General features: G+C 41.4%; 1 protein-coding gene and 1 long non-coding RNA gene across 7 annotated transcripts in view; one reads left to right on the top strand and one right to left on the bottom strand.

The window, feature by feature from the left end:
* Positions 1-21,618, bottom strand: part of SIGIRR (single Ig and TIR domain containing) — a 44,401-nt gene extending 22,783 nt beyond the window's left edge. The window contains exons 1-7 of one of the 6 annotated variants that reach the window (XM_060276748.1): positions 21,578-21,618; positions 17,158-17,281; positions 6,849-7,175; positions 4,393-4,582; positions 3,511-3,641; positions 1,039-1,182; positions 702-845 (exon numbers count right to left, since the gene is read on the bottom strand). In XM_060276748.1, the coding sequence (XP_060132731.1) occupies positions 702-845; positions 1,039-1,182; positions 3,511-3,641; positions 4,393-4,582; positions 6,849-7,175; positions 17,158-17,257 (1,036 nt within the window). In that variant the 5' untranslated portion in view covers positions 17,258-17,281; positions 21,578-21,618. Of the gene's footprint in view, positions 1-701; positions 846-1,038; positions 1,183-3,510; positions 3,642-4,392; positions 4,583-6,848; positions 7,194-17,157; positions 17,282-20,046; positions 20,655-21,462 lie in introns of those variants that run through there. The other 5 variants (XM_060276750.1, XM_060276759.1, XM_035122863.2 and 2 more) reach the window with 5 other exon arrangements.
* Positions 21,619-21,780: 162 nt separating this feature from the next.
* LOC132592428 (uncharacterized) lies at positions 21,781-26,615 on the top strand. The gene is made up of 3 exons (XR_009557877.1): positions 21,781-22,042; positions 24,455-24,476; positions 26,071-26,615. It is a non-coding gene; the product is annotated as an uncharacterized LOC132592428 (long non-coding RNA).
* Positions 26,616-26,653: the final 38 nt, after the last annotated feature.

Here is a 26,653-nt window from a genome sequence, read left to right as displayed (position 1 = left end):
TACTTTTGCATCTATTAAGTAGCAAAGTGCAGCGTTCAACAGGCTTCATTTCAGATACTGCATTGCAATGTTTGTGGCCCTTTTCTTCACTCTGAAAAAGGATACAGATGTCAAGCTCGGGTCATATATGAAATGCAGAATGGTGTCCTGAATGTACACACCAGCCTGTATTCTAATATCTCAGTCAGATATAGCACTGCACTATGTTTTACATCTTTTCAATCTCCCTTGGAAACAGGGACATGGATTAAGCTGTACTTGAAATGCAGAATGTTGCCCTGAAGTTGCATACCAACTTTCATCATAGCTGCCAAGTTTTCCCTTTTCTCGCGAGGAAGCCTATTCAGCATAAGGGAAAATCCCTTTAAAAAGGGATAACTTGGCAGCTATGACTTTCATCCTGCTGTCTCAGTGTCTAATGGAAATAGTGTATTTTGCATTCTCCTCCTCTTGTTTGAAAATGGATGCAAGAGTTAACCTGATATTCAGAATTAGTGTGTGTACCAATTTCAATTGGATATTTTAACACTTAATAAAACTACCATATTAAACATAGGATGCTAAATGAGCAAATTAAACTGAAGGTTTCTCTTCATTTAGCCAACTAATCCATTTTAGAGAAGTTATTTGCAGCCTAAACTCAACAGCAAGTCTGAGTGCCCAGGTACATATTAAATGAGGTGTTGGGCAAGGTTCTATACCTGAATTGGGCAGGATGTCTTTATCATCCAGGAAAATCTTGTAGCCATGACGATTCTCCAGCTGTGGCTTCACTATGAAGTTGACAAACTTTCTATCATCCGTTGAGTTAGAATAAGACACATAGGCATCATACAGCTTTCCATCTGTGGAAAAGTACCAAGAGGAGAAATGTTTTATAATTTTGTAAAAACAACAACAACAACAAAACCTGTGCTGACTAGCTATAACACTGAGGGGATAATTCTTGTAGAAGTTCACACTTTGGGTTGGACTGTCATTGAAACTCGAATCTCACAAGGGGAAAAGTGACAGCCAACTCTCCAGCCCAATATTTACCATTGATCTCCACCTCTCCATGACGGTTCCTGTACCAGAGGAGCACATTCAGACGGCACTTCACATACATCACAGCCATTAGTAACAGCAGTGCCACAGTGACAAGTGCAGCTAGCAGAGCGCCCAAGTGTCCAGCAGTCTCTGCTGTAATAGAAAGACATATTTTAAATAGCATTAAATGAGAAAATATCCTTACAATTGATAGGACGAGAAGAGTTGGGTTCTATGGTCTTTGAATATACCAAATTATAAAGAAAATGAAGTGTTATGTCATTCTTGATTTTTTTTTAGTATCTTGATGACTGTTCTGACTATCAGAACGTGCAACCATGATGAGGAAGAGATGAGCAGAAGCTAAAAGACAGATTTATTCTAGCACCACATTGTTAGACCATCCTCCAAATTTTGTAAGTATCTCCATTCACAAGATGCACATGCAGAAGTAAATCAAAGGTTTTCAGAGTAAAGATGTGCATGAACTAAATTATTCACATTCTCCAGTGCCAATTCAATTTCTTCCTGCAAGTGCCTGGGCATGTTCATTTAGACTTTTTGTAAAACACTCTGGAATATACTGTTAACTGAGCCATTTGCTGAATGTTGCTTTAAAATACACAGAGGCTCTAATCTCAGAATTGCTCCATCAGCCTATGGAAACTTCCAGATGGAGGAATTTGAAAGTGTTCAAGCATGCCAAAACAGCTGAGTTGCTTGGGGGCAGCCTAAAAGCACGTTTGTTTTGGTGTGCAGAACCATTTGAGGCTGTGACTGATTGAAGACCTCAGAAAAGTTTCTATTGTCTGCTGGTGCCATCATGTGGCAATTTTCTGCCATCAGATTCACTGATGACGCCATCATAAAATTGCTCTTGTAAACTGAGCCCCTAAAGCCAGCATGGAGCAATACTGAGGGCACTAAAGGCTGTATTTATATTAAACTCCTCTAGAGACATGGTAAGTCTGGTTCAAAGCCCTTTTTAACTACCCTACTACCAGTTAGAGCAAAAACGTCTTCTAAAGTCTAAGAAGAGGATCAGGCAGGCTCAGCCGAGTCTCTTGAATTCCAAGATAAAACAGGGAAAACTTACTCAAAAGAAAAGGAAGGCATCTATATACAGCATAAAGCAAATACTCTTATCACCACAGATAGACTTCAGTCTATCAGATGGCCATGCATGGGCTAAAGTAAAATATTCTATTTTTAAAATGAGAACAGTTAGTTTCTATATAGAAAATTAAGTCTTGCTTCTTCCTAAAAGAAGGAAAGCCAAGCTGATATACCCAGTTCATAAATTCTCAAGAGGGTCACACAATACTTCAGAATTTTGAAGCCATCTTAGTTCAAAACTATGTTTCTTCCCCCAAAAACACATTTGCCTTTGCACACATGCCAAAAAGTGAGCTGAACAGTGGCACTGCAAAGTGAAAAATGTGGAGAGAATTATAAACTAAATGTATAGTGAAGCTGTCACACCTCTATAAAGTCATTGTGGGTCAAACTCTGACCAGATTCCATGCTACCCACATCCTCAATAGACCATACTGAATCCTGTACATTGGACCTAAGGATGTAGTTTCTCTCTCTCTCTCTCTCTCTCTCTCTCTCTCTCTCTCTCTCTCTCTCTCTCTCTCTCTCTCTCTCTCACACACACACACACACACACACACACACACACAGAGAGAGAGAGTGTTCCATTCCAGGACACACACATAATGTGTGAAATGGCCCGCAGCATCACACATACACCAATGGAGAAATGAAATAATGATGCTGAACCATGGATCACTTCTAGACTGTAATTAGAAAATGTAATCCAAAACACTTAGGCTACTTGAGTCTCAAGAGGAGGCAGACAAGATATAAATCACATTCAATTCCTCAGCTGCTGCGCAATCTCAGATTTATCTAGTTCTGCCATTTTAATGACAAATGTACATTTCAGCAAAGCAAATGCAAGCTTAGTTATCACACTTGCCCCTCCCATCATGCTTCAGATAAGAGTCTGCTCTTCTAAAGATAATTAAATTAAAAAGAGTTTAAAGTATTGCGTTCATGTTTATTTGTCATCTTGTTAACCAAAGTGCATAACTGCTCTGGGGTGGGGTCAAAAAATTGTGTGTGTGTGTGTGTGTGTGTGTGTGTGTGTGTGTGTGTGTGACTCTTCAAAGGCATCAGCCAATCAATGCTGTACACAGCCATATCCTTACTTATTGGTTTTCAGAGGTCAACCCTGAAAGGGAAATTTCCATTTGGATTGAATGCCGTAAGTGTGTTTTCAGAGTGGTCCGACGACTCTAAAAAAAAGTATCTCCATCTTCAACTCTCATTTCAGAAATACTAATGGGAATTTTACTATGGAATACAGTTACTGAGTAGCAGAATCTTTTTTGAACTTAATAAAGATAACAACCTTCAAATAGAGTGCCGACCCACACCCAAATGCACATGGTATGAAGTTCAAAGAAATGCTACCTGGTTTTTGCAGTGTGAAAACTGCTGCACTGTTTCTAACCAAGCAGGCAAATGCTCCATAATTTTCATCTGTTGTTACATTCATATCCAAAGTGCTGGAGATTATTATCTCTGATGTATTTTCATTGAGCCTGGGGTGCAAATAGAAGAAGATTTAGGTTAGCACTAATTGAAAACAAACACTAGGAAATTTCAGTCAGAACCGGACAGGAAGGAAACTCAGAGGGCTCCACCCTATGAATCTTGGATTATACAAAACATTAAATTTGGACAAGGAATGAACTGTGACTTGGTAACAAGAGTGTCCATGAGTATCTATGATCTAGAAATACTGTCACTATTTTATCATGTTGGCCTTTGACAACCTTTTCTTCCACAAAAACTAGTAGAAACTTTCAAAATCATCTTTTTCTTTGTTCTTTTAAAGCAATGGATTACTTGTGGTTGCTTAGTTGTTGTATGGGATCCCAATGTCTTACATAAAAGTATGGTACTTCTTTTGGGGAACTATAGTAGCAATGTCCTACTGCTTAAAGTGCCTCCCCATTGAAGACTGATACATAGAGCATCGTCTCACTTTATGGAGATCCACTCACCAGGGCTTAAGTGTACAATTTTCTTTTTAAAAGAAACACACTCTCCCACTCTCACTCAATCTCGCCCTACCATAGCAAGGATATTTCCTCCCATTGAACTATATATATTACACTACTGCCCCTATTCCACAAACCTATAAGGCTAATAGTATACATAAGCTCCTAAAGATCCACCATTATCTTCAGAGTTTGGGAGACATTATTTTAATTTGTTTCTCTCTCTTTTGTTTCTAGTTTATACAGCCAATTTAGCTTTAATTTCCATTATACATAAAAGCCTTTTTACCAATGAGTAGAAGCAGCATAGGTCTCATTGTCTAGCAATTGGTCATCTTTCATCCAACGGAGGCCAAAATCACAGCTTTTCATGTAGGGCAGCTGCACAGTGCAGTTCAGTGCAAACTGGCTTCCCAAATCACGTTGCAAAGTCAGATTGCTGGAGGGGGAAAGGAAATGAGGAAGGGCACTGCAAATATCTGTTGGGGCAACAAAAACAATACACCATAAGAGAGCTTTTCAATGAGAGCACTGAACTTCTAGACTGCATATTGGCTATTTAGGTCTGGCTAACATAACAAAGAAAGTCAAGCTACTCTTGTCCCTGTGACCCTGCACCTAAGCACAATCTCCCTTGCACAGTGGGTTCGCTGATGATTCCTGCCTCCATTCACCATGTTTAGGAAACTTAACAAGACAAATTGCTGAGTACAACCTCCCTCTCAAGGCTGGTTCTGCAGTTCTGATCAGACTTGAGAAACAATGAGAAATTCAGTAAGGACTATAGTGGGAAATACAGAATGTTCAGGTTATCTGGAAAGCATGTCATGTCCCATTATAGAGAAATGCCCAGGATAAAGGGGTATGCACATCACAAAAGTGCTGAGTATGAGATAAGGTATTAATTATTAACTTTTGAAGTCCTAGTGCGAGTACTTTAATTATTCTCACAGCCTGTTCAGAGTCCATCAGAGTTCTGTTCTTCCCCCTCTATCTTTCATACTGTCAACTCATTCATCCATGTTAAATATAGTTTGGCCTTCTGCACATTTTCAGCATATGTGAGCGTGTGTGTTTTTTAATGAAGAATTTTCTGAATCCTATTGTGGAAAATAGGGGGTTTAAGGTGCAAATGTCACATTGCATTAAAAACTAGAATATGTCACAGGGACCCCTGACCATTAGGTCCAGTCGTGACCAACTCTGGGGTGGCGGCGCTCATCCCACATTATTGGCCGAGGGAGCTGGTATACAGCTTCCAGGTCATGTGGCCAGCATGACAAAGCCGCTTCTGGCGAACCAGAGCAGCACACAGAAATGCCGTTTACCTTCCCGCTGTATTACCTATTTATCTATTTGCACTGATGTGCTTTCGAACTGCTAGGTTGGCAGGAGCTGGGTCCGAGCAACAGGAGCTCACCCCGTCGCGGGGATTCGAACCGCCGACCTTCTGATCAGCAAGCCCTAGGCTCTGTGGTTTAACCCACAGCACCACCTGCGTCCCAGTCTATGTCACAAGTACTTGTCCCTAATTTTCCTTTCCCTTAAATTCTGAAAAGGAGAACTAGGCCATCATTGCCATCATTTTTAAAAATGTAAAGGCTCTCCCTGCTGTAGGAAATGCTCTGTGTATTGGACTCATTTCCAATATTTACCTTTATTTTAAAGGGATAATAATACAAAAATTACTCTTTACCGATATCCAGTCCTTAGCCAATTCAGGAGAACTTCCTGAGAAACCAGCAACTACCATCCTTATCTTAATGAATAAAAAAAACTGAAGAGTACAATCCTATACAAATCTTCTCAGAAATAAGACCTACAGTGCCTAGCAAGCTTGACTTCCAGGTCTCAGGATGTGTGTGCAGGATTTCAGCTCAAATGATGTAAGATCTCCCTCTCACCATCTTTAGCTAATTTATGTTAGCATAATGAAGTGCTCCAAAATGGTGATCCATCCTAGTTTAAGTGCACTACAAAATATTAAGCAGAGACAAAAACACACTTCTCTGTCCCAACAAGTCTGCTAATTTTTTAAATCTCAGCATATATATTTTTTTAAATCTGTCTTTCCCCATTTCAACTCTGACAATACAACTAGTTCTAACATTATCTAAAAGCAAATGGGGGGCGGAGTGAGCTTATCTTGGTAGCTTCAGGTACCTCTCACATCAGTTTAGATACTTGTTATCACAGCTTCTGAAACCTTGTCTTTTCTCTCTCCTAAATTGTGTCTCCACCACAGTGAAGCCTTCGTCAGGTTTGTTTGTTCACACAGTTCTATATGTCATCTTAGTTAAAACATAAAATGCACAGAGGGCTCAGAAAGAGCTACGTGTCTGCCATTTTCTCCCAGGCAAAAGGAAGCCCTCTTCAACAACAGCCACACATACAGCCACAGACATCAGCCCGCCAACTTCTGGTTGACAATGCATCATTTGGATCATAGCACTTGATAAAGTGGCTCACTTCCCCATGGCTTATCTAGTGCCATAACTTATTTGAGTATGATCAGTACCTTATGTTTTGGTGAAAGGGGACAAAATCATGCCCTACATAATTAGATACTTCGCAGCTGCCCTGTGCCTAACGAGCAACATAGGAGCCAGACTTAGGCAGACAAGTGGCCCGTCTTGAACAGTACCGTAGCAGTACTGCTTCCCCTGGGATGGGCCCAAGAGGAGACGTCAGTGTTAGGTTTGGGATCCAAAGGCATGTTTACAAATTCCCACTTCTTTCACTCACCTGCCATGACCAGTCGGACAGTGAAGGAGCTGTTTCTCTGATCGTTCAAGTAGAGTGTGCAGGTATAGTTGCCTGCATCGCTGGCATTTGCAAGCTCAAAGGTAAGGTATGTTGTGTTCTGCAGTGTGCTGTGCAGGTGGCTTAACGCAGTGAAGTTAAGCAGATGACAGTTTTTGCTCCACTGGATGCTAAAGTTTGAGGTAGACTGAAGAAGCTGGAGGCTCTGGTTATCCAAAGGGCAGAACAAATGATTAACCAATTCTTGCTGGGTCCAAATGGTGTGATCATAGACGTGATCTGGGTCCACACACGATAAATTAGATGAAACTGTCAGCGAAAAGAATTCTAAATAAAACAAAGCAGTTAAATTGCAACTACTTTTATGATGCATAATCCAACCTACATTTCTACAGCAAGCACAGAATATGCAACTCCAACAGCAACCAAGTCATTCATGCCCAACAAGGTCATAGACACTGCCCCCCTAGCTGAATTTACTTTCAATATGCATACCATGTGATTGCTCCTGAAAGACTGTTTACAGTGAATTTACTATAGAGAAGAGAAATATTTATCATCCTGATAACAAGATCCGCTAACTATGCGATTGTAACTAGAACTCTGTCTATGCCATGGATTCCTTATTTATAATGTACAGAGAATAAATTGATAATAATGGCATGAACACAATGATCACATTCTACAACCCCCCTCATAGCACACACACCACAAAAAATGCTAAGAGAGCCAATGCACTGAAGCAAGCACCATAGGAAAAAGGAAAGAACAGGTGGAAAACCTAGCCAACCAAATACTGCTAATGTATTTATAAAAATAGAATTGGTGGTTTTCTCTGGTCATTTGCACACCTGGAAACTTTTTTTTAAAAAAGAAACACTATAATTATCATAAGTGCTTCAGAGCAACAAGTTCAAAGGAAAAGCAATCAACTTAAAAAAAAACACCTGTACAACACACTGAGCAAAAAGTTGCATGTCTGTATACTTCAGTATTTGATATGAACTGGAACTGGAACCATTCTTTGTCATATAATCAAGGGGTCATCATGCAATGATGTACATGAAATGGATGCACTTGTTTGTCCATGACAGTGAACCTCCACCTTATTTGATACCATTGAGAAATAGATAAAGGTTCTGTATCTTTTCCAAAGCTCAGACCTATCCAGTTTAGCTGCTATAAACAAAAGGTGGTAAGTATTTCTAAGAAAAATAATCATTTTCAGAAATGTCCAGAAGTACAAAGCATAAATAATGTCATCATTTATGACTAATCAATACTATTTTGGGGTGCGGTGACTTCCAAGTATTATTCATTTTGCACACATGACCATCATATATGATAGCTAAATGACCTAAGTACCATCTATGTACCAGTTCTAACATAGTCTCCCTCATGTTAGCAGATAAATTTAAATGGGAATCTACTTGCCAAGTGATGTAGCACATGGCACATAATTTTCTCATGCAGTTCTCAATTAAGAGTAACTTATGTATTTGAGAACTTTTTGTGTGTTGTTTGTATGCTATAGAAGCAACCAGAGATTCAAACCCAACTTCAAGGGCTCTGGTTGCCTGTTGATGTACTATGCTGGAGGCACCCAATGGTTCTTGACTACCACTGCTGGTGTAACAGTAGGCATAAATATGCAACTATAGGGAGCAGGTGGCGCTGTGATCTAAACCACTGAGCCCCTTGGGCTTGCCGATCGGAAGGTCAGCAGTTCGAGTCCACGCGATGGGGTGAGCTCCCATTGCTCTGTTCCAGCTCCTGACAACCTAGCAGTTCAAAAGTATACCAGTGCAAGTAGACAATTAGGTACTGCTGTGGCAGGAAGGTAAATGGCGGTTCCGTGTGCTCTGGCACTCGTCATGGTGTCCCATTGTACCAGAAGCTGTTTAGTCATGCTGGCCCTAGGCCTGAAGTGAGATGAGCACCGCCCCCCAAAGTTGCCTTTGACTGGACTTAACCATCCAGGGGTCCTTAACCTTTACCTTACCTAAATATGCAACTCTACTATAGTTAACTCCACTGCTGGCAGAACGTCAAGTGAGAATTCATATTCAAGTGAGCACTTCCATTATCAAAGGTTTTCACTGTTGGTGGGAGAACAGTCCTATATATACAATGAATTGTTCACTATTATGATGTTCTGGCAGAAATGGCAGTAACTTTAGTAGATGCAAACACAGTTGTTAAAGTGCCACTGACTACTGTGATGCTTTGTCATGAAAACACTCCAAATAAGCATTACTGCATTATCATCATTGTTGTTGCTGTTGTTAAACTTATGTGAATGAAATTTACCAGGTGGAAACTGAATGGCTTCTCATATGAATGGCTTCTTTTTCTGCTAACACAAAAGTTACATAGGATTGCAGTTCTATACCTTGCAAGAGAGTAAAGCCCACTGAACTCAGCATCTGAATACATGCAGCCTAATCCTACACATCTTTTATTGCTCTTGTCTGTTCTATCATGACCATAATTATTCTACAAAGAACTGCCAGAGTAGTACTGCCACAGAATTTCATTTCATTATTTCGTCCTTCTATCCATAAACGATGAATAAAACAACAACACCCTACTGTGACTGGGCTGGGTCCCTTCAAGTATGCATAATATGTTGCCTTTGTCTGCTAGACAAACATTCCCATACCTGATCAGGGAGAAACTGAAGAAAGAAATGCTGCTCTTTTTGCTTACACACAGGAGCTGTTAAGCACACACCCAACCATCAGATAGTGGGAGGGAGAAAAGGCAGGTATAGATCCCAGCATTAAGATGCAACCAAAGACTTATCTCAGAGGGTGCTAATTCTCATAGGGTCCTTTCACAAATATTTCAAATACTGAATGCTGATTTATAAATGGATTTTGTCACAACAGGATACACTTACTATGCAACTTAATTCAGGGCCGTTTCCACTATCATCCCTCATGCTTTTTGCACAGGTAGTGCTTTTGGTACAAGAATATCACATTTTCTGAGAAGTTACTCAAGCCAGTGCACTGTTGCACTGGTCAAATACAGCATATTTCTGACCCCTGGTTAACAAAAGAGTGTCTCAAGGCAAATCTTTAAAAATGTAGTATAAACACTGACAACTGGGAAACACTGGCCTGCGAGCACTCCAGTTGGAGAACAGCCTTTACCAAAGGTGTCATGGGCTTTGAAGGCACTCGAACTCAGGACACAAGGGAGAAACGTGGTAAGAGGAAGGCATGCCTGGCAAATCCATACCGTGATCAACTCCCGCCCGGGAACCAATGTCCCCACTGTGGAAGGACGTGTGGATCCAGAATTGGCCTCCACAGTCACCTACGGACTCATTGTTAAAACCGTGTTTATGGAAGACAATCTTACGAGTGATCACCAAAGATTTCTGACTCCACAATGGATTTATAAATGCAACGGAGATTGAATCATTTGTGTCAGGGACACTTTGCGGCTGCAGTTTGCTGCACAATATATCCTTCCTGCTTCAGCTCATGGTCTTATGCTGCATTATTTTGCAAGCAATGTTTGTGTGTTCCCTTCACTCAAACATCCTACAATCTTCATTGTGTTTGCAGGAAGTCTAGAGGAAATGGATGGCATTCACTGGGACTGGAGAGCAAAAACTGGTTTGGAAGTAATACAACTACTCATCCCATTTTGACCTCTGGTAAACAGGTTTCTGTATTGACTAAAAACCTGCCAAACATGTTTGACCAGCAAAACAGAAGAAGCACACACATAAGGAAAACTAATTTCAACTCTCTTCAAAAATTATTATTGTCTCCAGTTTAAATTATCTGAAGTCTCTTTTTTACTTTGGTTTCATTCAGAGGGCAGAGCAGGAGGAGGAGCTCATGCTGGGGCCTGTATGGTATCTGCTTTCACTCATTCCTTGCTGAGAGGACAGCCCTTTATTCTTACTCATGTTACTACTGCCACTACTACTACCACCACTAGTCAGATCTTGGTCCTAGCTTGCTTGGCCTGTGAGAAGGGATCTGTTCTAGAGAAATGTATACTCCAGTCCTCACTACACCATGAAAGCATCCATTTCACGTTGTGTGCCCAGAATGCACATATATTCCTTTAAATTGAGACTACCTGTCCAAGCATATACATGTATAATAGAGCATTGTATGTTCTGCATCCCAAGACTGGGATATTAGACTTAAAAATACAAAGGCAGTTCCTTCTATCTCCTAGTATACAACTATGAGATAAAAAACCTGTCCCTTTTATTTTGTAAATGATTCTCAGATATCTATTAGGTATATCAGACAATGTGAAGAAAGCTATATTCCATGATTCATACTGCTATGAATATCAAAGATCATGGCCACAATCCACTACATAAGTAAGCTCTTGTGCCCCAACTAACAGGAAAGGGTCCTTAAACCCATATTTATTCCTCTGCTCTTATATTTTGCCTATCTCAGCCAACACGCAGATTTCCATTTCTTTTTTGGCATTTACTATTCCTTGTATTTTGCACAAATCAATATTAACTACATCAATCTACATTTCAAAACAAAATGTAATTGTTTCATCCCTTTCATATGTTTATATATAGAACTCCATCAATACCAACCATCCCAAATCCTGGGATCAGTCCAAAGTATTGTACACTTTAGACAGTAGCAGAGAAAAGAACCATAGAGTTGGAAGGGAGCGCAAGGATCATCTACTCCAGGGGTCAGCAACGTGCAGCCCATAGGCCAGATCCAGCCCACGAAGACCGTTTTATCAGCCCAAGAGCCGCCCCCGAACCAAGCTGCCCGCTTGGTGAGTCCCCTGCGCGCTGCACTAAACCGGCGCAGCGTGGCGCAGGGACTTGCCGAGTGGCACTGGAAATTGTGTCTGCAAATGCGCAGATACCGGAAATCACTTCTGCGCATGCCCAGACACCGAAAATCACTTCTGTGCAGGCACAATTTCCGTCATCTGGGCATTCACAGAAGTGATTTCCAGTGCCGCGGACATGCGCAGACGTGATGTCCTGCACTGCGCTGTGCCGGTCCAGCCTTGCTGACCCCTGATCTACTCCATGGGTAGGCAAACAGATCCGGCCCAATCGCCTACTCTATCTGGCACGTGGACAGTCTGGGAATCAGCATGTTCTTACATGAGTAGAATGTGTCCTTTTATTTAAAATGCATCTCTGGATTATTTGTGGGGCATAGGAATTCATTTTTTGTTTTTTCTCTCCAAAATATAGTCTGACCCCACACAAAGTCTGAAGAATAGTAGCTGTCTGTCTGCTGAAAAAGTTTGCTGACCCATGATCTACTCCAAACCACTGCAATGCAAGAATCTTTTTGCCCAATGTAGGGCTTGAATCTATGACACTGAGATTAAAGAGTCTTCTGCTCTATCGACTATCTCCTCACATTTCTGATGAATTAAAGGGCTTAATCATATAATCAATATCCTACTTCAATGTAGTAGATATATTTAATTTAAGGGGTAAGGAAACTTATCTGCTAGAACTGTAGTAATCTGGCACCTCACTTTTATGCATCTTATTACTTGGAAGCAAATCCTACCATTTTTGAAATGTACCTCCAAGAAACTGTGCTTAGGATCCAAGCCACAGGCAGCTAACTAAACAAATAATGGTAGGGACAGCCTTTGCTTTTTGCAGGGGCAACCCTATCATTACAGAATGAGGCAATTGTCTCAGGTGGTAACAACGCCACCCTGGATGTTCCCCCTAAGTCTCTTGGACATTCCTACCCTCCTATGCCAGTGAGCCTGCTTGTTGCTGGCCTAGTATGGCTATCTGTCTCACCTAGTCACTTTCTTTCAACACGTCACAGTACAGGAAAGCCCGACTGAAGAAGTATGCATTGGAAAGAGGCAACCAGCATAAGTCACAAAGTCCAGAAACTTTAGCACATGCTCATGCAACACATGCTGCTGCACAGCAGCATCTATCTGTGTTGGCAATGACCCAATTAGGGCGAGGAGTAACCAAGTGTTGAAAGACAGAACTCTATGTGCCATATGGCCTGTCCTGGGCATGCTGATGCGTTCAGGTGTGATGAAGGATGCTGTCTCATTGCCAGAATCAGATTCTGTACTTGCAAGGGGAGTGGGGAAGTCATCCTTTCCCTCTCAGGCAGCAAAATGCCCTAGGGCAGTTATACCAACCCTAAACATCACCTATTTCATTAACAAATATGGCAAGCTTCAACTTACAAACAACGAAGCGTGCATCCCTGCAAGATGGTAAACTGGTTTCACATCATCATAAAAAGAGTCTGGAAGGGAGAATCAATTATCTCCTTCATTATGTAATTGCCACAATAAACTTAAAACCAGTAACTGCTGTGCAAAATGCTTCTCTGTAAAACTGCACAGAATAATGTGGTTAAAACAAAACTAAGGTGCAGTGTAAATGGCCTCAAAGAATTTTCATTTGTGGTCACACACCTAGGACTGGTTCAGACATAATGCCCAAGCATGGGTTGGCAGCATAAGTATGAGCCACACAGATCCATTTCCTTCCTCCTGTCTTTATTTTAAACAAACCACAATTTGGCATTTTGTCCAAACCAGGCTTGCACTGGAGTACACATTCAGTCCTGTTTCTATAAGTGAATGTCAGCATGGCTATCCCTTTGCAAAGGCCAACACAAATATAGCACTAAATGAGAAGAAAACTGTGTAAATGTGTCTGTAAGTGGTCTGGGAGGCACCCACGGTTCTCCCAGTATACAGAGAAGACACAAAGAAATGTCACAACAAACAGCATACTTTGAAGATACTGACACCTATTACTGGCTGAGCAAACGAACTCCCAAGCTCACTCTCTCACTCCCCCCCACCATGACACACACACTTTCTAGCCAGTTTGCTTCTTTGCAAGGTGTGGTCCATTTATACAAAAGCATTATCAATAAAAGCAGATTAGGTTGGTATGTCGCAACAGCAGTAACTGAAAAGGCACCTGTATGTAAAACTCAAAGATTATGGATTATTTATTGGTCCTACAGACAGGAATGTTATCGTATTGACTTTGCCAGTGCTTTTCCCAGGATCACAGCAGGCACACACAAACCCATAAAACTGGGAGGGGCAGAGAAAGATAAGGATTATCTCAATTTCTAACCAATTAATAGCTTTGAGACTCCTATGAGACAGAAAATTAAAATAGCCATTGTTTTAAGAGGTTAGACCAAGGCAATATTGTATCTTTTATCCTCTTGGGCAACATGTACAAAGATTTCTGCACTACTCATCATGGATACTCAAGTGGGAATTCTAAGAGACAAATCATATTTCAGAAGAAGAAAGCCTCTAAGAAGAAACATCAAAATGTAGCACCCCACATCATCTTATGTTGCTGTTTCAATTAGGCAAGCATAAATTGCCTAAGGGTGCCTCTAGACAGTCACTATTTTGCAAGTGGGATTCAAGAGCACATTGGAAACTTAGGTCTGAGCCATTAAATTGGATTGAAAGGCTCTGTTGCACCAGCTCAACAAAGCCACTTTAAAAAAGAATCAGGCTTTCTGCTGTTTGGAAAGTCATGGGAAAAGGCATTGGAAATGTGGGATAAATGAATGAATAACAGAAGGGGGTATTTTTATTATTATTATGCTGTGTATTTTGTGTTTTTATGTTGTAAGCTGGCCTATGATCTTTGGATGAAGGGTAGTATTCAAGGGAACCCTTTGCAGGCAATCACAGTGTCTGGAGACAGACAGTAACCAGAGGAATGACCACTGGTAGGAGTGCAGAGAGAAGAAACACCATGGTGTAACTCAGGCATCCCCAAATTTCGGCCCTCCAGATGTTTTGGACTACAAATCCCATCTTCCCCAACCACTGGCCCTGTTAGCTAGGGATCATGGGAGTTGTAGGCCAAAACATCTGGATGGCCGCAGTTTGGAGAAGCCTGGTGTAACTGTACCAGCAAAACCAGATGCCTTCTTCTGCTCTACCTGCAAGAAAATGTATCTCTCCTGTATATGTCTCTAGAGCCTGTAACTCTCCAACAGCTTGACTTCACTCCCGAAGGCACACTTGTCTATTGTCTCTCGAGACAGACGGATACCAACACAACCCTACTTAAGCATACAACTTAATAAGAGATGCAGGTTGTTTCCCTATTGTCAATCGATGGAAATAGAGATCTTAGCATCCTTACCTTCATAGTAGACTGTGTTATGAAAGAGTACTTCATCTCTGTACTAACAAAGCTATTTTACCAATACTTAGGGATAGCAAGTTAAATCTGGAAGGAGCACAGAAGAGTTTCTTCATCGTGCACTGCCTGATCATTTCGTGAGCCACATCAAAAATAAAGCATAAGGCAGTAAAAATCTTGTATGCAGATATCTGTGACACGCCAGAGATAAATCTGCTCACTTCCTAGAATGATAGCTCAACTATTTATTTATATGGTCATTTGAAAACACTAATTATGGGAATTTATGCTTTTGAATTATGGTGCTGGAGGAGACTCTTGAGAGTCCCATGGACTGCAAGAAGATCAAACCTATCCATTCTTAAGGAAATCAGCCCTGAGTGCTCACTGGAAGGACAGATCCTGAAGCTGAGGCTCCAATACTTTGGCTACCTCATGAGAAGAGAAGACTCCCTGGAAAAGACCCTGATGTTGGGAACGATTGAGGGCACTAGGAGAAGGGGATGACAGAGGACGAGATGGTTGGACAGTGTTCTCGAAGTTACCAACATGAGTCTGACCAAACTGCGGGAGACAGTGGAAGACAGGGGTGCCTGGCGTGCTCTAGTCCATGGGGTCATGAAGAGTCGGACACGACTAAACAACTACAACAAATTATGAGAATAAATGTGTCAGTTCCATGTATGGCTAACCTAGTGTTTCATTGCCCCACCACATACTAAATTTAACCCCATAGTCTCCAGCTGTGGCACAAACATCACAGTGGCACAGGCAGAATGAGTCTATGGCACTTCTGGACTAGAAGCAGAGGATTTATAGGCCTAAGGCAAAATCAAATGTATATTATTGCCTGTTTCTTCAGCACTGCAATGACACCTACCCCTAGATTAGAAGACTAGAGGGAAAGCCACTGGTAGCCTAACACACACAGGTTTGCACAGGTACTGTAATGTATACTAGAGTAGCATACTCACATATTTTGAAGATCCCTACAAGTTGGCTACTACTAATTAATTTCTTTTAAAAACTGTATTCCGCTTCCTTCTACATATGTCCAAGGCAGCCAACAGCAATGCAAACGAAAAACAGAAAACAAATCAACACCACATAGGTGGTCAGCAGATAAACTTAGGATGTGATCAGCCAATAGCAGGCATCCCCAAACTGCGGCCCTCCAGATGTTTTGGCCTACAACTCCCATGATCCCTAGCTAACAGGTCCAGTGGTCAGGGAAGATGGGAATTGTAGTCCAAAACATCTGGAGGGCCAAAGTTTGGGGATGCCTGGCCAATAGGGTGACTATGTTGCTGTACTAAGCCACCCCTTAGAATGCAACTGACTAGCTAGCATCCTGTGTTCTGAGAGAGGAATAGCCCATTTTTTTTCTCCAAAGTTCCTGTATGCTTTGCCGCTGGCTGCAGAGCCAGCATGGGCAGAGGGCAGAGTAAGACTGGATTGTATAGGTCAGAAGGACAGTGGATGCACTTTTCATTCTCTCCTAAAGCTCCATGCACCCCTACAGCAAATGTTAAGCAGAGAAGGCAAAGAGAATGATGGATAGACAAATGTTGACTACTGCAAAGCCCTCACAGGACAGAAGCCAGCCATATCAAGCATCAGTCAGCTAATTAATGTGAAGCCTGCAGAAACCTGGCAACGTGTGTCATGGGAAAATGGAATTCAATGAGGCCTCCAGAACAAATGGAAAACATAGGACACCCCTATGATCAGATAGCAAGTGTTAAATACAACCGTGAGCACACAAATCTCACTGACCAAAAATAACAATGGAAAAATAATCTCAAATTGGGAAGCAAGGCCTACTGTAGGAAAGCTCACTGTGCCAACCAGAAACAATAATGGAAATAGGCCTGCCATGTAAGAAGTTTCCAATCTTCCCTCAAAATACTCGTATTGTCTGATAAATAAAGTGTGTCTCTTCCAAAAAGAGATATCCAAACACAGAAGAGAGATTAGTGGTTGAAGCACAAGTGACTGCATCAGGTCAAGCAAGAAGGGCACAGAGAAGAAAAAACATTGGGTCAGACTGCCTTTATTGCTAAGCACCACAAGCCTACATATATTCATAAAACACACACAGACCAACACCAGGACAACTTTTTCTTTTAGTCTCACCTTGAAAAGCTGCTGTCCTTTCCTGCTCACTCCTTGTGGCAAGGCAGAAAGCCAAGAGCACAGATGGCACAGGCAGAAGAGAGAGCAATTTCACAGTCATTTTAGCTTATTCACAAGCAGCATCCTACAAAATGGAAAAGCACAGGGGAAATAATTACCTTTATGGACTTCCCTCTTTGAGATTCAGGCAGCCACCTTCAAATCCTGAGACTCCTTGTGTGTCCTTGCTGCTCACTCCCTGATCGTAGCCATGTTAATCACATGACTGGCCAACAGACTGGCTTTGCCAGTTAAGTATCTCTCTCTGCTTTTTTGTTTGTTTGTTCATTCCATGTCCTCCTTAAATGACTTGTTCTATTCTCCACCCCCAATCACAATCTTCCAGGCCTGCACTAGGGACAGCCAGTTCCTCCCACCTGCTATCATTGCTCCACCCACCTTTCCACCTGCATACAAGGAGAAAATGAAACCTGGACTCTTAAAATCAACAAACCCACCCAGCCTGTTGGCAGCAAAACAGCCGACCAAGAGTTTGCTCAGTAAAGAGCCAGGAGCCAGGTTGCTCAAAAGCTCTGCAGCTGTGAGGATTGCCGCTCTATGGCACTAAGCCAGCTGGTTATCCTGGATCCTGGCAAAGACCGCTGTGGACTATAAACAAGAAAATGCCCCAAGGAGTAAACAAGAACCCCCCAAGGAGTAAACAAGGAAAATACACCAAGGAGGCCTGCTTTCATGCAAAGGGGAAATGTGAGATCTCAAGACAAGACCAAACCTGACAGCTACACCATGAGTGTAAGTTGTATTACTGAATTGAAAAACAATACTAGTAGAGCTGAATTCTCTTTTTTAATCTGTAAAAGATGTGCTGCTGTTTTCTTTTTAAATGTAGCATAAAATACACACTCAGGGCTACTAATAATTCTGATCATGAAGTGCAGCTGATATACAGTTCAGTTGTGAAAGAAAATGCATAAAAGAGGAACAACTCTCCGATTACTGTACAGAGCAGCTTTCAGAAACCTAAAAATGAAACATGGAATAACCACTAGCCTCCCCAAAGTTGTATTTAAAATCATTACCTGATCAAAGCTGCTGTCCCATATAAGCAAGTAATCCTTAACCACACTGACTATATGAATGGCAGGAAAGTTTTTAGTTTGTTACGGTAAGGGGTACCTAATCTATGTCAAGTAACTTCCAAAAGAGACAAAAACAGCTTAAGACATTTTCCAAGAACAGAAAATGCAGATGACAAATCCATGCAATGGTGGTAACAATATAATACTAAACTAAATAGCTGACCCATTACAGCTCTTTGTTTATGGTATTTGCATATCATCCGTCACACACAGGGTGACAATGTTCACAAACAGGAAATATATCAAGTATTGCCACAGAAGTCTTGTCTTGCAGACATGTGGATTTTGCTACAAAATTCTACTCATGCACACATTTCTTTCACCATCCTCTCAGATACCGCAGGCACTATCACCTGAGGCACACCAGCTCGCCCTGATAGATGGGGACAGGCCTTGAACAGAATTGCTGTGCTCCAAGTAGGGCAACATTTACAAAGCAGACACCCACTGTTTGGGGTTCCATCCACTGCATTTCCTGTTCCCTTTCCTCTGTCCCATCTGCTCTGTGTTGCCCATGGGCATGAGTACTAGTATGAGATGGAGCGTGTGGCAGTTACCGTACCAGTTTTTTCACTGTACAACTGGTGTCTATGCCCTAGGAAGGTTCTGAATTATGGGCCCTGGCATCCAATATTCATTTTAAAATTAGTTATTTATAATTTACATGGTACTTTCAACATGCAAAGTGCTTTACAGTAATGGTCACATTTGACTAATTTATATGGTTTGTGGTCACAACACTGGTAACAGTACTATGGTGGGAAGTCTCCCGATTCAAGGATTTTGCAGAGTGGCATCATACTCCCCAACACTCCACATATCTAACTTTTGCAAGACCTCACACAGAGCAACTGCAGAGTGCTGTGTTGGCACATCCTGAGTATTTGCTGCACTGCACTGATGCTATAATTGCTGCACAATTATGACCTGGCATGGTACTCCTTGTGATTCCTATTTGCCTTCCACAGGAGACAAGATCAGGTTTTTGCTTTTAATACAGTACTGTGTTTCTCATTTAGTGCAATGGGAATACCAATATTCAGTCTAACTAACCACAGTACATCTGAAAAGCAGCTTGATGGTAGAGTACAGCCTTACAAGTTGGAGCAGAGTGGGGAGATATTTTATTATGGTTTATGCATTTTGGCCCAAATGTTTTGTAACGTAAGTAAAGGTAAAGGTGAAGGGACCCCTGACCATTAGGTCCAGTCGTGACCTACTCTGGGGTTGTGCGCTCATATCACATTATTGGCCGAGGGAGCCGGAGAACAGCTTCCGGGTCACATGGCCAGCATGACAAAGCCGCTTCTGGCGAACCAGAGCAGCACACGGAAACGCCATTTACCTTCCCGCTTGGAGCGATACCTATTTATCTACTTGCACTTTGATGTGCTTTCGAACTGCTAGGTTGGCAGGAGCAGAGACCAAGCAACGGGAGCTCACCCCGTCACAGGGATTCGAACCGCCCCTAGGCTCTGTGGTTTAACCCACAGCGCCACCTGCGTCCCCGCAGGTATACCTAAGTATATTGGCCCATAAAATCTGGTTCTTCAAGTCACAAAAATTGTTTTCATCTGTTCTGTCCATGTGATGCTGTAGCATTGTCCCCAAGAAGCTCAAAATGATGCATTTCAGGGAACATCAGAGATGCATAGCTTATTAGTTATAATGTATATTGAATTCTGAACAAATGTGGCTTTAATTTGCCTGGACAGTCCAAAGCACTCATGAAATTAGGGTAGAATCTTACCAACAGATTATAGACTTCTCCCTTATGCATGGCTTCATTCTTTTCTGAACAGCTGCAGTGAAACCTGTTGCCCTAGAAACCAAGCCGTACAATTTCAGCTCCAGTTTCCCCAGCAATCAATCATCTTCCAAACATATCCACATCCTTCCAATTATTCATTTTGTAACTAATAAATTAAAATTCAGTTTTACAAAAACAGCTTCTGTATAAAATGTCCAAGATATCCAATATGATCTAGTAATCATATTCTATTTTAGGATTTTTTTTAAAAGCTCAGAAGCAACAGTATAGTTGTCTAACAAAAAACTAATCACACCCAGCCAAAGTTGAGCACTTCTCGGTCCCATTAGTTTCACTAAGGAACAAAGGGTTCATGTGGCAAGCCTAAATGTATACTCAGCACTGTCCCACCAAGTACAAGGAGGTCCTAGCTGCAATCATCTGTGCACTTGCCAGGAATTAAGCCCCACTGAGCAAAGTTACTTGCTTCTGGGTATATGTGTAAGTTTGTGCTGTTAAAAATGTCTCAAACATTGGCTAGATTGTGCGCCTACACTTTTTTAATGAACACAAATTAAAATAAGAAAACTGAATCTGTGGCTGTAGTCGTAAATACTGTTGCCTGGATCACTAAAATCAATTTGACTTGCTTAAATGGGTTTAAGACGGAAATGTTAAGTTCCTGTTCCCCACCCTTTACCTCAGTAGATCTTATGCCTGTTTACTCAAAAGCAGCAAGTCCTACTGTGCTCAATACTAAGTATGCATTTTATCCAAAGCCTATTTTCCTATGTTAACTTCCTTATGAGTAAGCCCCATTCAACTTGCACTAATGACTTCCAGGTAAACAAGATCAAGCTATAGGTCTTTTAGTTAGGGGAGTCCATGTTTTATTTAGGTGTCCCAAGCCTTTTTCAAATAAAAATATGGATTATTATCTCAACATAACGCTAGGCAAACCCCCAAACCACACACTTTGCCCCAAGGTAAGATAACAGGGGACTACTTCTACACCAAACAATTTCAAGCTGCAAATTTAACTTCAACCTTAATTCCTAACATGGGCAAACATACGGTAATCACTGCTGAGGAATACCTGCAAAATAATGCTAAAATGGTGTTACAAAAAGGAATAAAGGGTTAATCTTTACTAAAAGCAGCAATCCCATTTTCACTGTATGTCCCAATATACTGCTTTTGTACTCAGGAAGGCACAGCCCAAGGAACCAGAAGCTGCTACCTCTCCCACAGTAATAGTCTCAGGTTACCTAAGCTCCACTCTTGGAGGCCTTAAAAAGAAAAGAAAAGCCTTTTTTCTTATCACCATCACGACACGTGCGTGTTTCTCTCTTCCTGGCCTAGTACAGAGAAGACCCAGCACGCGAGACTCCAATGAATAAAAAAAGCAGCACCAACCTCTAACTCAAGAAGCCATGGCCCAGATGCACCCACCCCCCCCAAAAAAAACCCTCTTGCGCGAAGATAACAATTTTAGCAGCTGAGGGGACAAGGAGGCGTCTTCATAACTAACCCTCTTCCCTGTTGCCATGGGAACCCACAACCTGCGCTCAGGTAGCCAAAGGGCGATGCCTCACACCTCTCTTCGCAGAAGAATTATGGGTAGTGTAGTGCGGCAGCTTCCTCGCTGCTGAGTTCCTTTCGTGAGAAAATACTACATCTCCCAGCATGCAACTGGCTGCCTCGACCTTAGGCCCCACACACCTGTGCAGGCAGAATGCGTTGTTGTTTACACTCTTTAGCGTAGAGCTGCGTAGACGGATCGAAGCAAGAGGATAGATAGGTGGCTTGGAAAATATATAACTTAAACATGCTAACTTTTTGCTTAGTCAGCAGACTTGGAAAAAGTTGTTGTTCAGAGCCTGCACTTCAGGCGGTTTTAGTAGGGCGGAATGGGTCGCTTTGCGGCTGTTCCTTTTCGCAGTCCGTTAGGCGCCAGCTGGGAGTCCCAGGAATGCGGACAAAATGTCTGGCTTAAGTAAGTTTGTGTATCAGGTATGCATATCGGTAATGTTGTTGGCGACTTCCTTTCATAGATCCTTTAAAACTATCGATCTAGATAGATACTGGTGTAAATTGTGCCGCAAACAAGAAACGGAGATAGACCTAACTAATTAATACATGCCTGGTACTCTTAACTTACTGTTTTTAACTATATTACAGAGGAGAAAGGAGAAAAGGACCGGCATCAGCTTCCCTCTGCTGTCACAGAATTTTCAGCCTTTTTTCTCCTAAGATGCTGCTTGGGCTAGGTTTGGATGCTGCTGGTTCTCTTCCTTTTCCAAGAGATGTGCAGGGAGGGCAGGGCTTTCTGGCAACCTTTTCTCTTATTTAATATTATGAAGACTGTGCTTTTTGAATCCTCAGTGTGGGTTACATGAAGCCCCATGAAACAAAGTGGATGTAGTTTGCTAAAAACAATATACCCCCCCCGTTTCAGGGTACATTTAAGGAACATAGTGGGTTTCCAGACAGGGACCTTATATTGCAAATAGGTCATCAAGTCCAATTTTCCTGTGTGTATTTTTGGCATGTTAGCCTCTACACATTTCCTTTATTCATTGCTGTTCTGGTGCTTGCTGAGCTTTGTAGAATGATTTGGTATGTTTCTGTTTCGTTGCCTTTTGTATGTTTTCCTTATTAATGAATTTGAAGGTATTTGGGGTGTTTTTCTGTCCCTTTCCTCAGTTTCCAGGACTTTTCCCCCTGTTCTGGCCACATGTCCAGCTATTTCTATACCTGTTTGTGTACAACTTAAACAAAACAAAACAAAACCCTTTACCCAGGAAATGAACAGGAGTAAATATTACCAGCCCAATAGCGCAATCTAAATTATAGGAATCTGCCATGTTGCATAGCTGCTGCAATCTGCTGGCATAAAAACTCCTGATCCAAATCCCACACAGTGGTGGCTAGGACTACAGAAACTGCCCAAGCTCAGTGAAGATAATGGACACTCATTGCATCCATAGCGACACCACCACCCAATCCTGGCACACTTTCTGCCTCCGCATGCATGGTCAGTCACAGATAATAATTTAATAATTTATTATTTGCACCCTACCCATCTGGCTGAGTTTCCCCAGCCACTCTGGGCGGCTTCCAACAGAGATTAAAAGTACATTAAAACATAAATCATTAAAAACTTCCCTAAACGGCTGCCTTCAGATGTCTTCTAAACAGCAGGTAGTTTATCTCTTTGACATCAGATAGGAGGGCATTTCACAGGGTGGGCGCCACTACTGCGAAGGCCCTTTGCCTGATTCCCTATAACTTGGCTTCTCACAGTGAGGGAACCACCAGAAGGCCCTCGGCACTGGATCTCAGTGTCTGGGTAGAACGATGGAGGTGGAGACGCTCCTTCAGGTACACTGGGCTGAGGCCTTTTAGGGCTTTAAAGCTCAACACCAACACTTTGAATTGTGCTCTGAAATACACACACACACTCACAAATGAGCATGCCCAAATGTGACACTGTAAACAAACGCATGCACACATGGCAGCCCCTCCCCCAACCTGCATACTTGCAGCCAGCACTTCCACAGCATTCATGCCAAGGAACTATGCCAATATATACAAGGCATAGAGTCACAGAATTATAGAGCTGGAAGTTAAAGATTCTGAACTGTGTATTAGGCAAATTGAGAGTGAGGACAATATGCAATCACTTCATATTTGGGAAGAAGAGACCCCATATAGCTAATGACTGAAAGGTAACCTACTTAATGGGATTATTTGTGCTCTCTGGCTGTCTTGAGAGGGAAAACATTGAGCAGCATTAAAGTAGAAAAGGAAGTAATAGCAGACATTAGACAAGCTTTGGAAAGTATTAATGATGTGTGTAATTTCACTTTCCTGCTTCTTCACTCCTGAGCATAAATAAATGACTGTAAGTTACAATAATGAGCCCATCAGACTAATCCTGTGTATGAGAATTTACTGCAACACTAAAAGGCTTGTCTTCTAAAATAAACCCCTTTTTATCATGTAAGCTTCCAGTACTATAAAGAGCATTAAGAGGCACAAAGTAGTGAGTGTCTCTCCATGGCAATTCAGATGCAGGTGCCAGGATGTTCCTTCTGCTGAACGTGCTATAATAAAATTCTGTCTGTAGTAGATGGATCCTTTAATAGGAATTGCCATACTAAACCGGACGTGATTAGGACAAACCTCCGCTCCATTCATTCCACGCAGACTGGATGTCAAACTCTGAATATTAAACAGCACACTGTTTAATGCCAGGGTCTCACCCACTCAGCATAATAGCTTTAATTCAAATGGGAAAGCAAGTGATGTGAAGGCAAAACAACTGAGATCTATTATACCAGGATAGAAAAGAAAACACCTTTGACATATTTTGCTATGATTCTTAACTTTTTTCTTTTTTAAGGAAGAACCTCTGCTCCTGGAATGTGAGTATGAATAATAACACTTCCCAGTTTGAAACATTTTGACTTTTGTGTAATTTACTCCAGTTGATGAGTTTTTATTCTCAATAATAGAACTGAGATCTCATTATGTATTTCCAAATATTTTAAAATATTTGTGCCTATAAAATATAGGAAATTATATATTTTTAAAAAGGACAGCAATAAGATCTAGCCATGTTTATTAGCCTAGTTCCACTACCAGCTGCTTGTACAAGCTACTGAAAATTCAGAGCAGATGCATGTTCCTTACATCTCTGAAATTAGCATTACAAGTTGCTAGGTAGCTAACGTATCCGGTAATAATGGTTTACCCTTCTATAGTGATAGAACAAAGCATTAGCACTGAGTGTTCTATAATATTGAGGTGGTCCACTAAAGTTTAGTGACTCAACAGAGATGTTAAACAACAGGTTCAGCACTCCTTTAGTTATAGGTAATGCATTCCAGGTGGCTTCCAAAGCCTATACCTGTGCCTCCCAGAATATATCACTGAAGCAGCAGTAAGCTTAACCTGGTGTCCAAAAGAAGTTGATGACAGCATCAGGTGAACCTCGCCAGAGAAAGCATTCCCTATATGAGGGGCCACAGCTGAAAAGAATCTTCCCCTTTTTGGCAGCTTTGGAAATTCTCTTAGAGAGGGAGGACCTGGAGAAGGACCTCAAATGATGAACACAAGATGTATGTTCAAATCTGTAGCACTAATATAGGGTTAAGGAAGATAAAAATCAGCAGGATTGATATTAGAAAAGTAGCAGTATGCATTATATTCTGGAATACAACCAACATTATAGACTAGAATATAGGAAATTTGATTTGTAGTATTGAGGGGGGGAAGGTTTCCTTTTGCCTAGATAGATTTTACTTTTAAAATCTATTATTATAAGAAACAAATAGCATTACAACACATATTCATCATAAACACATCTAAACAACATAGTCATATATAACAATGCATTATAGCATCAAATCCCATGTACAGGCAAGAAGAAAGATGTCTACAGTCATACCTCGGTTTAAGTACATTTCGGTTTTAGTACTTTCAGTTTAAGTACTCCGCGGACCCGTCTGGAACAGATTAATCCACTTTCCATTACTTTTAATGGGAAAGTTCGCTTCAGGTTAAGTACAGACTTCCAGAACCAATTGTGTACTTAAATTGAGGTACCACTGTATATTGTATTGTTCGCTTCTCTGACACATCATTGTGGGGACTGTCCATAAAAGTAGTGTCTCCAAACTCTGGAGCACACCAAAGTAGGTATTAAGTCATATCTAGACTCATTCTGAAGGCACCTTGCCAAATTGAAGTTTTCAAGTTTAATACATTGGGGGCAGGGTGGTGAAGGAAAGAAAGAGCAAAATAGGAGTTTATGGGAAAGTTGTGGTCTATACATGCATGCTCTTAGAAAAATAAAAACAATAATGTAACGAGGGGACTTTCAAGGTGTAGTGTCCCACTTCATATTATCACTGTCTATAGTCGCTGAAGAATTGTGTTTAATATCCTTTTTATTTTATTTTTCATAACTCGGTACAACTCAACAAAAACATCACACACATTCTACAAAAAGAGCAGCTCAGGTATAGTTGGCTCCACTTTCAAGATTCAGTGGGAGAGCATCTGTCTTGCATACAGAAGGCCCCAGGTTCAATCTTCATTTAGGCCTGGGAGAAACTCCATGTGTGAAATCCTGGAGAGCTGCTTCCAGTCAGTGTGTAGACTATACTGAGCTACATGGACCAATTGTCTGACTCAATATAAGGCAGCTTGCTATGTTCTTATGTAAGGCAGCAGTGGAGACCAACTATTGCATGTTGCATTAGTGGCCTATCCAGGATTCTGTTTTTGAAACACATTGTTCCTGAAGTTTCCATGTGGAGTGCAAGACTGCCCTGGTTAGTTACACACGGCTACCTACCTGTAACTATGTTTAATAAAGTTATCCTACATCAGTTAGAAGGTGTCCTCATTTTCAGTTTATTTTCAACTCCCCTTATGTCCCGCATTGCACGTTGTTTTTTATACCAGAGCTATACCCAACACCCTTTGATACAAAACCCCAAAAGATATGTCTCTCTCTAAACATAAGATTTCTGACTACTCTGTCCAAACTAAAATAGCCAGTCCAGTCTTTATGCTTAAAAGTTTTAAAAAGTTT

This window comes from Zootoca vivipara, chromosome 1 (genome assembly GCF_963506605.1).
Source record: "Zootoca vivipara chromosome 1, rZooViv1.1, whole genome shotgun sequence".
Lineage (NCBI taxonomy): Eukaryota > Metazoa > Chordata > Lepidosauria > Squamata > Lacertidae > Zootoca > Zootoca vivipara.
This window is presented reverse-complemented; position numbering and strand designations above follow the sequence as displayed.